The 10,657-nt window shown below is 48.1% G+C and overlaps 6 protein-coding genes across 6 annotated transcripts; 3 read left to right on the forward strand and 3 right to left on the reverse strand.

Moving 5' to 3' along the window:
• The first annotated feature begins 1,207 nt into the window (after positions 1-1,207).
• Positions 1,208-3,061, forward strand: GGS22DRAFT_167258 (Pyruvate/Phosphoenolpyruvate kinase-like domain-containing protein). Its single transcript, XM_047961960.1, has 4 exons — positions 1,208-1,901; positions 1,970-2,117; positions 2,185-2,258; positions 2,323-3,061. The coding sequence occupies exons 1-4, from the start codon at positions 1,290-1,292 to the stop codon at positions 2,869-2,871; spliced, it is 1,383 nt and encodes a 460-aa protein (XP_047817362.1). The 5' UTR covers positions 1,208-1,289; the 3' UTR covers positions 2,872-3,061.
• Positions 3,062-3,702: 641 nt separating this feature from the next.
• GGS22DRAFT_32483 (S-adenosyl-L-methionine-dependent methyltransferase) lies at positions 3,703-5,237 on the forward strand. The gene is made up of 3 exons (XM_047966813.1): positions 3,703-4,030; positions 4,093-4,630; positions 4,701-5,237. The coding sequence occupies exons 1-3, from the start codon at positions 3,797-3,799 to the stop codon at positions 5,204-5,206; spliced, it is 1,278 nt and encodes a 425-aa protein (XP_047817363.1). The 5' UTR covers positions 3,703-3,796; the 3' UTR covers positions 5,207-5,237.
• GGS22DRAFT_32484 (uncharacterized protein) lies at positions 5,238-6,426 on the reverse strand. The gene has a single exon (XM_047966814.1). It carries the CDS (start codon positions 6,159-6,161, stop codon positions 5,268-5,270), a length of 894 nt encoding a protein of 297 aa, XP_047817364.1. The 5' UTR covers positions 6,162-6,426; the 3' UTR covers positions 5,238-5,267.
• Positions 6,427-6,901: 475 nt separating this feature from the next.
• On the forward strand, positions 6,902-7,496 carry GGS22DRAFT_167263 (uncharacterized protein). The gene has a single exon (XM_047961961.1). It carries the CDS (start codon positions 6,962-6,964, stop codon positions 7,418-7,420), a length of 459 nt encoding a protein of 152 aa, XP_047817365.1. The 5' UTR covers positions 6,902-6,961; the 3' UTR covers positions 7,421-7,496.
• A 60-nt stretch (positions 7,497-7,556) lies between these two features.
• Positions 7,557-9,106, reverse strand: GGS22DRAFT_195223 (uncharacterized protein; the record flags this gene model as incomplete). The annotated part of the gene is made up of 2 exons (XM_047965634.1): positions 7,557-8,375; positions 8,516-9,106. 2 exons carry the CDS (start codon positions 9,104-9,106, stop codon positions 7,794-7,796), a joined length of 1,173 nt encoding a protein of 390 aa, XP_047817366.1. The 3' UTR covers positions 7,557-7,793.
• A 47-nt stretch (positions 9,107-9,153) lies between these two features.
• On the reverse strand, positions 9,154-10,620 carry GGS22DRAFT_167265 (uncharacterized protein). Its single transcript, XM_047961962.1, has one exon. The coding sequence runs from the start codon at positions 10,540-10,542 to the stop codon at positions 9,658-9,660; it is 885 nt and encodes a 294-aa protein (XP_047817367.1). The 5' UTR covers positions 10,543-10,620; the 3' UTR covers positions 9,154-9,657.
• Positions 10,621-10,657: the final 37 nt, after the last annotated feature.

Consider the following 10,657-nt stretch of genomic DNA (forward strand, 5'->3'; position numbering starts at 1 on the left):
TTTCTGCTAGATTGAAACGGCCAAGTTGAGCGCCTCTAGTCGAAACTAGCTTCGGTATCCAAGATATGGAAATCAAGTAACTATGCTCCATTGATGACAACAGAAGATGTAACCTTTGCTATTATCAAGCAGGTACCTATAAACACGAGATCATGACAGAGCCCTAGTCCCACGAAGGAGAACTGAGATTGCTGACATATACACCATAACAGGGGTCAATGATAGCAGAACCGCCGAGCGAGGGTTGAGGATCATGTCTTGGTATACTCAACGAGCATGTTTTCCCCGGAATATGGACCCACGATAACTCGCCTAAGACTGCATGGGTCTTTTATCACCTAGATTACCTAGATTACCTACCAGAACGCAAATCTGACAAATGTTCTTAAGCCCCGAGTATAGACTGACAAACTGGCTGAATGCTCCGTGAGCTACACCATTCCACAAGAGCCGCTCTTCTATTATGATTGGTTAGTTATTACGACAGCGAGAAGGTGTATATGAATCTAAGACCTCTAGCCTAGCTAGCCACCTAATTACCGTCCACATGTATTTTCTAGTTGCTCCGATTCGGAATTTGAACATGCTGATATCGACATACCCCTCTCGTATGCCCTCATAATCCTCGATCTTTTTGCCTCTTGTCATAGAATATTAGAAACTTAGGGTAGTATTCGGGCATAGGAGATCTTCGTGGCGGCCGCCTAGGCTTGATAGGTAACCCATCTTTCGTATTGCAACTCGAGCACGTCGAGTGCAGCATACACAAAACAGATTAAGCGCGTCGTGTGTAGCAGGGATAATGCAGGAATTACCAAATATCGTTTCGGATAATTCAGGGCTGAGCAAGTCAGACTACACACCATTAAGGTGAGTACTCCAAAGGGATGCATGCATCGTGAAGATCCACAGATAATGTTTGATGAAGCCGGCGCTTTCATGTCGGCGACAAAGACCTGTTTGACCGGGGAAAGAGAGGGAAGTCACATACGCGCCAAGTCGAGTAGTGTATCTCGATCGATGCTTACTGCAACGAAGGATGCCCATACCCCATGGGACATCGGAGAGCATGCTAGGTGCCTAGACCTACTATCAGGAGTTTGGAGGCGGCATTGATGGTCTAGGAAGGAGGCAAATACTGAGAGGGAGAGAATATAAATACAGTGACTTCCGCTAAGTGTACTAATAGTCTTGATCTCATACTCATCAGTTCCCCTCTTCCAAACTGCACATTTACTCTATATCTTTCAATAAGAACATCTACTTCACAAGAAGCCAATCTGATAGCCATGGCTGTTTCTACAATCGTACCCTCAGACTATCAGGAACACGAATCTACCGTGATCCTTCAGACGGCGATGGATATTGTTTCCAATAAATTCCATGAGCCGGCCAAGTCAACCCCCTTAGTCAATACAGTTGAGATTCTGGAGGATGATAGTACTATGGTTGACACCCCAGAAGTCGTTACTACTCCAGAAATCACTATTCTCCCAGAAATCGTTACTGCCCCAGAAGTCACTCTTCTCCCAGAAGTCGTTGACATCCCAGAAGTCGTTGCCATCCCCGAAGTCACTACCATCCCAGCAGCCATTGCTACCCCAGAAGTCATTGCCATCCCAGAAGCCATTGCTGTCCCAGAAGCCACTAAGTTCCTAGAAGTCACTGCTCCCCTAGAAGTGGCTCCTATTGTACCCCCCTCAGAAGATAATACCTTGGAGGAGACTGACAGATCGCTGCGGCTGAGCGATGTCGTTTCTAGTGTCCTTGAGCCAACATCAGGGGCTAAGAAGCTCCGCAAGATGTTACTTGAGACTAACGAGCTGATCGTCTGCCCTGGTGTCTACGATGGGCTCTCAGCTCGCACGGCTATAGAGCTAGGCTTTAATGCCATGTATATGGTACGTCAACAATGACACAATAAAGCTTATCGAAAACTGTCATACTAATCTATACGCTCATGGAATAGACTGGCGCTGGTACTACAGCCTCCCGTATCGGGCAGCCAGACCTCGCCATTGCCCAGCTGCATGAAATGAGGGAAAATGCTGAGATGATTGCAAACCTTGACCCGTTTGGCCCTCCTCTCATCGCTGATATGGACACTGGATATGGTGGTAAGTTTCCCGAAGCATTTTCTCGTTCAAGATTATATGATCCCATGTTAACTTCGATACGTCTTAGGTCCTATCATGGTGGCTCGTACTGTAGAGCAATACATCCGCGCTGGCGTGGCTGGTGCCCATTTGGAAGACCAGGTGAGAGTTCTTCGGCTATCATATCTACCATTTTCCAGATTGCTAACTCCTATTCACGAAATAGGTCCTTACCAAGCGATGCGGTCATCTTAGCGGAAAGAAAGTTGTTCCGCAAGAGGAATACATCTCGCGTATCAAGGCTGCGCATGCCGCACGCGTCAGGTTGCAATCCGATTTCGTGCTGATCGCCCGAACGGATGCTCTTCAGACTCTTGGATACGATGCATGCATCTCACGACTTCGGGCTGCCCGGGATGAGGGCGCGGATGTGGGGCTTCTGGAAGGATTCACCTCCAAGGCTCAAGCAGCACAGGCAGTTCAGGATCTGGCACCTTGGCCCCTATTACTAAATTCGGTTGAGAATGGTAAGAGCCCTGTCATTACCGTCGACGAAGCCAGCAAGATGGGATTCCGCATCATGATCTTCAGCTTTGCCACATTGGCACCGGCATATGTTGCTATCCGTGAGACTTTGGCCCGGCTCAAGTACCAAGGGATAGTTGGGACACCTAAGCACATCACACCTGTGAAGCTTTTCGAGGTCTGTGGGTTAGAGCATAGTATGGCAGTTGACAAGAATGCCGGAGGCTTGTCTTTTATGGGTGGTGTATGAAGTACCAGATGTTCGATCGTGGACCTAGGCGGTTTCTTTTGTTCTCCTTTCCTTGGTTTCCTTGTCTTGGTGTAAGTCAGAGCTAGGCTCACAGATTGTATGATATTGCGTGCCTAGTATTTGCAACAACAGTATAGTAACTCTATACCTAGGTAGATATAATGAAAGTTATAGTGATGGAAGCAATTATATTACTGAAGTTTGATACCTTTTGTTATTTTGTTGAACCTTCCATCAATTCAAGGCCCCTTTTTGCGCATTTCTTCTTGAATATCGATGCACCATCATAATAGCTGCGACAAGCTTTCTCCAAAAGCTGTAACTGGCCCTCCCCGAGAGACTCTCAAACGACAGGCCATATGGTGTTTATACATCATCCGGTGTTCCGGGCCTCTCGCACGAGATGCTCGGAGAATTGCGCCATGAAAGTTATGGGTCGGCCGAGTGCGCGGATTAAATAAAAGCAATATTTCAAAATAGTCTCGCTGGCAAGGAATTCAACCAATGCCGTTGTCGCCCATCACAAACATATTGCTACCAACTAACCAACACTAACACCAACACTTTGGTATTGAAGAAAGATGTCCGAATGAATAAATATTGTTGGTAAGCACGATCGAGGCATTTGAAATTCGGTTTCGTATTAACGCTTCTCGGCTGTGCCGTTCTTGCTTTTTTTTAAGAGTGTTTGATACCAGTGATGCGGGTCGGACCCCCAATGAATCCGAGACATTCATGCATCCAAATTTCGTATTATCGGGTAGGTACGTTCCACTGCATTGAAACCTAACTCATCCCAGTAGTGAATGGCTTTTTAAGTTCAAGTAGAGTTCAAGTAGAGTCTACTTCTCATAACCTAATCTCGAAATATAATTTTATCTGTACTGATTCAACTGTGAGATCTCAACTCTAAGATCTCAACAACATGGCGGCTCGCACGATCGAGGAGCTTCGCGAGATCATCAACCGCACTTCTACAAAGCTCTCAAACGATCTCAAGAACCAGGGAATTCCCTCCCCTACAGTAAATAATACAGTAGCGAGACCAAGCTTCGAGTCGATTGATTTAAACGCTAGCCGGGAGCTCCTCGATGCCGTTCGTGAAGTTGAAGCCCTCGTCATGGGCCCTCAGAAGATGCTGACTTACATGGCGGTTATCGTAAGTCAGCCGCGAAAATCTTCATTTCGGAATCCGCATTAATGTGTAGATGGCGGAAGTAGTATCATGATGTGACTTCGCTCGGAGCTCTCCTAGAATTCAATATCCCCGCCCTCGTTCCGCTCGAGGGTACCGTGAGCATATCCAGCTTAGCCTCACAAAGCGGTCTATCCGAAGACAAACTGACACGTTTTATCCGTTACGCCGCTACCAACTTCATCTTCTGCGAGCCTTTGCCGGGAATAATCGGTCACACGGCCGCTTCGGCCGCCCTTGCGCGGGACCCCGCGTTCTGCAACTTTCTCCGCTGGCTCACCGTTGATCTCGCCGCCGTTCAAGCTTCCATTCCAGTCGCGGCTAAGAAATGGCCACTGACCGAGAAAATGAATGAGTGTGCTGTTAATTATGCATCTGGAACAAACGGCAATTTTTGGCAGTGGATGAACGGCGATCCTGTGCGCCAATCGAGATTTCACCAAGCCATCGCAGGGCATGCAGGCGGCGGGGGTGGCTTGAAAGGTCGATCTTTGGATGTCGAGGCGTATCCATGGGCTGAAAAGCTCGGACGAAAAGCTGTAGTCGTAGATGTCGGTGGCGGCTGTGAGTCCAAGCTTTCCCCGCATTATTCTATCGTTATTTCGTGAATAGAGATCTAACAGCTTATGCATAGCTGGTTACTTCTCTCGAGCCCTTGCATTGGCTTATCCAGAATTCACCATCACGGTGCAAGATCGTGCTGCTGCCTTCTCGGCTTCTGCAGCTCGGTCTGATAAGCCATCCAATCTGAACTTCCAAGAACACGATTTCTTCACCCCTCAGCCGCTACGCGACGCAGATGCGTACTTCTTACGACATATCCTACACGACTGGCCCCGCGCTGAAGCAGTTTCGATCCTTCGTAATCTTCTACCAGCTCTCAAACCGGGCGCACGAGTGCTAGTCTCGGAGCACCTTATGCCAGGTGGGGAGCGGGGCGAGTCGCTTCTCGAAGACAAGATGATACGGCAGGTAGACATGCAAATGATGGGTGTCCTCAACTCCAAAGAAAGAACCACAGAGGATTATGCTGCCCTGTTTCAAGAGGCAGACAAGAGACTCAAGTTTCGGGTCAAGTACCAGCTCCCCGAAGATAAGAAAAGTTGGATATTTGAAGCTGTTTGGGAAACTGATTCCTAACTTTGGAATTGATTACGGAGCTATCGAACTACCTAGGTACCTATAATAAACAGATCCAATCCTATGGGAAAACGCTCTTCAGAACATTCCCATAGTCGGTATACGATAGTCCCATTTTCTCAATATCATAGTCGTTCCAGTACCCACCCCCGGCGAGGGTTGTTTGCGCAGTCCAACTTTGGAATCTAGACTTCGCCTGTGCAGCAGTAATACCTTGCGACGGCTTCGAGTCATTTGTAACCCATACAAGCGGCACGACCTTAAGCCCAAGAGTGCTCTGCCAGCTTGCGGGGTTATTCCCCGCGCCTCCGTCATAGCACTGCAGGTACACCCTGTCTAGGAGCAGATTCGGTTCTCCGAGGCCATTATTAGTCTGCGTTATAAGAGATTTCCAGAAGCCCGTGTTGGTGTATGGTGCGATTGTGTACTTATATCCCACATTGCCGAGCATCTTTGCGAATGCAACAGTGCTGGAGACGTCGTATATGGACTCATCGTCATTATTTACAGCGTCAAGATCCCACGCCTCTTTCAGCGCCGCGAAGTTGCGGTACAGGGGCGTTGAAGAACCAGTTCCCGGAGATTGGACGAGATCCTTGACATGTTGAGAGTTCATCGAGATCTCGAGCCGGTTCACGCCCGTGTCACCTGTCTTGAACGATCGGACTTTCTCAGCGAGAGCATCGCCGCCGACGTAGCTACCGTTGGAGGCGACAAGGGCGTCAGAGCTCCCCGGTGTGTTCGAGTAATACATAATGTCGCCATTCTCAAGAATGCCAACACCGAACATAATAAGTGAATTGAAGCCGGATGTTTTCAAAGACGCAGTGTTTGATTTCAATACATCCTTGAATAAGTAAATGGCTCTTATGGATGTATCCGCAGTGGGGGCGGCAGAAACATGTTGCAAGAGGAGCCCAGATAACACGGCTCTTGCTAATGAGAGACACTTCATTTTTCAATTTCAATTCTTCTGTACTCTCTTGACGATGAGGAGCTATGAATCCTATGGAGAGCGGATTAGTTGAGGTTAGCATTTGAATTTGCCCAGCATTCCCTTCGGGTTGGTCATAATATACTAATCTTTGCTTCGACCGCCGAGAGGTCCAGGCTATAGATTACCACGCGGAAGAACTACATTCTTGATCTATAGTAGCATCGCCGGTAAAATGGGGCGATAGGGTTTCTTCAAGGTCGCATTGCGACTAATAAATACGAGCAACCTTCCATTCCAGGCTTGACCCACGGCTAAAGTACCCTCGTAACTATCCTGGCATAAATAGTACCATTGCCTCGGCCAATTTTCCCGCGAATAAAACGCACGAATAATTCCAGAAGGGGAACACACGTTTAGATCTAACATCTGATTTGAGTGTAACCACTTTGCCCCTTTTTGTGGTACCCCCTTTTGAGGAAGGTAGGAAATACTTTAAATCAACAACTATAGGTACCATTCGTGATACATAGATACATACGTCCATTCATGAGTCTAATCTTTGACAATAAGAGATCACACTGGATCTCCTAATGAATTCAAAGAATTGATAACAAACACATAGTTACCTAAGCATGAATATTGTGTTAGATAAGGGGTATCATGTGACCTTTAACCACGTGCCTTCTCTAATCACGTGTCACAGATAGATACATATTTCCAAACCTTGGAACTCTGTTACAATAAACAATCCGAGTCCTCTACTGAAGAATCTACTAATTGTTCTGGTACCTAGAATTTAAAGAAACAACCCCCACAAAATGCCCCACCACAAACGCGCACAGCTCCTCGAAGCCGCAACAGCGTTTTGCACCAGCTTCGCGGAGAAAAAGCCCCTAGACGAGATCCTCGACCACTTCTCCGCATCCCCAGACATCCTCGCCTACGAGCACAGATTATCACAGCTCGCGCCGTTTCTCGGGCGAGAGTTCCGCGGACGCGCGGGCGTACAGATGTATTTCGAGAAGGTGTCGTCGTGTCTAGACTACGAGGACATGCGGTTCGCGGACTACGTTGTGGACGCGATGGAGAGCCGGGTCGCGGTGCGGGGGACGGCGCGGTTCACGTGGGTGGCTACGGGGGAGAGCTGGGATGAGGTTTTCGCGTATGCATTGGTGTTTGATGAGGGGTGCAGGGTGCTGCGGTATGAGATTTGGGCTGATTCTGGTGCGGCGTATCTTGCGAGTCAGGGGCGGCTAAGGGAGGTAAGGGGGGAGTGAGTGGACGTAGTGGGATTGTTGGAGTGTGAAAAGAAAGTATATATTTTCATAAGCTCAAATAGGTCGCTATTTTATAGCTAGGCTTCGAGTAGGTTTTGACCTAATGCCGTGAAGCCTAACATGCCCGCCTTACCCAATTCCCCTTTTATATCCGCCCACAACACTTCTCCCCAAGAACCAATATAAGTATCCAGGAAAAGATAATCCAGAGCTCCTTTGGTATGAAAGTCCTTCCCGTGAGTTCCTCTAAGACCCCAATTCCCATTCCCTAAATGCCTATATATCCCCACCCCTTTTTACATGTCGCGCTCATCTCCTCTAGCTTCCTAACTAGCCATCCAGACTTCCTACATATCACATATCTCCTAACATATTACTTAGTCTTCGCTTCAATAGCAACTTTGTCTTCTCCTTCCTTCACGAGCTCATCGCGGTCCCAGAGAAGAGCTATAGCAGCCGCGCTAGGTCCACCGATAAGCGTCCAGAAGATGGTCGTGCTTAAAGTCTTGGTAAAGGGGCGTCCGGAGGTTGTCACGTGCAGGTACAGAGCCCATAGCAAGACAGTCGTGTTGCCAGTGTACAAGTCGTACTGGAGGAAATTGATGACCAGGGGGGCGAGATCGCCAGGCCCGTAGTTCGACGGATCTAAGGTTGGAGGCGCAGAAAGTGAGTGGGGCACGAAGGTACGCGCGAAAGTGATTTGCGAAATCAGGGAGGCGTACTTGGGGAATGTGGCGGCGAGGGTAGAGCGGAGGGGGGTAGGGAGTAAGGAGATCGCTAAGATGGGGATTTGCGTTACGGCACTGATTATCAGGCCGAATTGGTACACGCCAGATACAGCTACCATGAAGCCATTTCCGGGCGTAGTTGGCTTGCCCTGGGCATCCTGTGGGCTGAGGCTTCCAAATAGGAAGTAACAAGCGTTGTGGAGGATATCTAGGACAAGTACGGTCCACTGTGAAAGAGGAATGATTAGTTAAGATAATGAAATGAGTTAATATGGCAAGAGTAAAATGAGGTAGACAGGCTCAATCGATTCTCAAGTAAAAGTGGCGGCAATGCTTAAAGACGATAAGAGATTTTGAGCTCACATACCAGAGGGAAAGCTTGCCAGAATGCAATCCAGTTATAGTGAGTGGCAGCAGATTGATGGAGAAGCTCGGGCAAGCTCATGACGATAGTAGGAACAACGAGTCCCAGGGTAACAGCCAGAGGAATGAGTGCGAGGTCCCAAAGATAGACGAACAGGCTCTGGCGCGCAGCATCGCCTCTGCTTTTGGCATCTTTACCACCTAATTTCGCAATAGGCGACGTAAATAGGTGTAGCGCAAGGTAGAGCGGTACAATGAAGGTCCAGGTTAAATTCTGGAAGACGATACCAGCAGTACCAACCCAACTCACGATGCGTCCGCGATTTCCGGACCTCCGGCCCTCAAGCACGAGCACAGTCCATCCGGCAGCAAACTGGGCCATGCCCCAGATGTAGAAAGCCGTAACTTCCCAACCGGCGCCGCCATCATCGACTAGTGACGCGAAGAAGGCCACAAGCACCGATAGGTACTTATCTAGCCCCGTAATGCCAGTAAATTCGCGTTTGAAGGGCGTCGGAGCGCCGGTAAGTTCCGCGCCGGCGCCTGTGACTTGCCGCAGCAGCTTACCGAGCCCGTTGGTACCCATTTGGCCCATAGAGGCGCGAAATCCGAAGACGGCAAGTCCAGCGAAGAGCGCAGATAGCGCAAATTTCCCTAAGGGAGCCTTTTCGAAGAGTCAGTTTGTTTACATAGTATCCGAGTATCCGACGTCTGGATGGTACAGCCTTACCATGATGGATGAGGTATCTAGTTAGGAATCGAGTGTTATGTTTATTTTAATAATAAAAAACTAAAGTCATATGATATCTAGAGAAATATGACTATTTGGCATACTTTCTCTTAAAGTTGTTACCTATATAAGGTGCTTAACTTTGAAACTCGAAGAAAGGGAGCTTGGTAATATATACTTTGGAACTATCATCTTCCGAGGCAAGTGGGGCAGTACTTCTCGGTCAGACCGCACCGCCAAGAAGAAAAAACAAGCAACTTGGAAACCGACGGTCAAGCCACATATGCACCTACAATTGTGGCGCACCTTAAAACGGATGGTACTACTTCGTAGGTACTAGGTACATCTATGATCGCTTGATCGTTTGAGTTTCTGCCTTTTTCAACAATCATCTCTATCCTCCATACAGTAAACCCTTACGACCAGAAATCGTCTTTCTCGACATAGACATCCCCATTACGAATTCTCGAGAAACCTGCTGCTCTTTGATAAGCAAAAGTCATGCTCGGTCCGACAGGAACGGGACCGGAAGACCTCCCCCAACCCTGCGTGAACGTGTGCCCATTCTGAACACGCGCATTCTCTTCCATGTATTGGTCTCCGTAACGATGACCTTGTGTCTCAAGGGAACCGATCGCCTTTTTGAAACTTTCATCAATACCTTGCACCGATAGTTGCAGATACCGAATGGTAGATTGTTGATCAACAATAGCTGAGCTAAGTTGCTTCACTTCCTCTACAGCCAGTGCCAATTCTTTCTCTGGCATCGGAAATAATTGCTGCAGCAAGTCTATCAATGATGTAATATCCTCGATGAGTTGCAGGGCATGGTCTCTGCTGTAGAGCACCCATCGCGCAATCTTCACCCCACTGACTTTGTTCTTCTGTTTACGACGCGCAATAATATCCTGGATGTTTCTATCGAGGGAAAGTATGTTTCGGTCCAGTTCAGTTGTTTCCCCTGATGAAGGATCATCGTCTCGTTCACCCGATGGTCGAAACTTCTTAGACAACTTGTCGGATTTCTGGAGAAGTTCGAGGATTTGAAAAAGAGCTTCTTTTGCAGCTCTGATTTCGTCGGTGGCTGCTGCTGAATCGTTGAATTGTGGATCATCGTGGACTCGTAGGGCTTCTCCCCAGCGTGCAAGTCGCAATTCCAGCATTCGCAGGCGTAACTGGAACGTCTGAAAGTCGGATCCAAAACGTCGCCCAATTTGAATGGCCTTTATTCCGTCCATACACGCACTCAAAGCTGAAGCGATCCCTACGGCGCCCGATACAATACCAAAAGGTTCAGCCATCTTGAAGATTTAGATATATTCCGTCATGTATCAAAATCAAAGGGATGGGGGAACGAAACTTGGCCATCATAGATTTCCTTAGACACAAATCTACTCTACCTTAATAGCCTGCCTT

Source organism: Annulohypoxylon maeteangense (genome assembly GCF_022496945.1).
Source record: "Annulohypoxylon maeteangense strain CBS 123835 unplaced genomic scaffold GGS22scaffold_12, whole genome shotgun sequence".
Lineage (NCBI taxonomy): Eukaryota > Fungi > Ascomycota > Sordariomycetes > Xylariales > Hypoxylaceae > Annulohypoxylon > Annulohypoxylon maeteangense.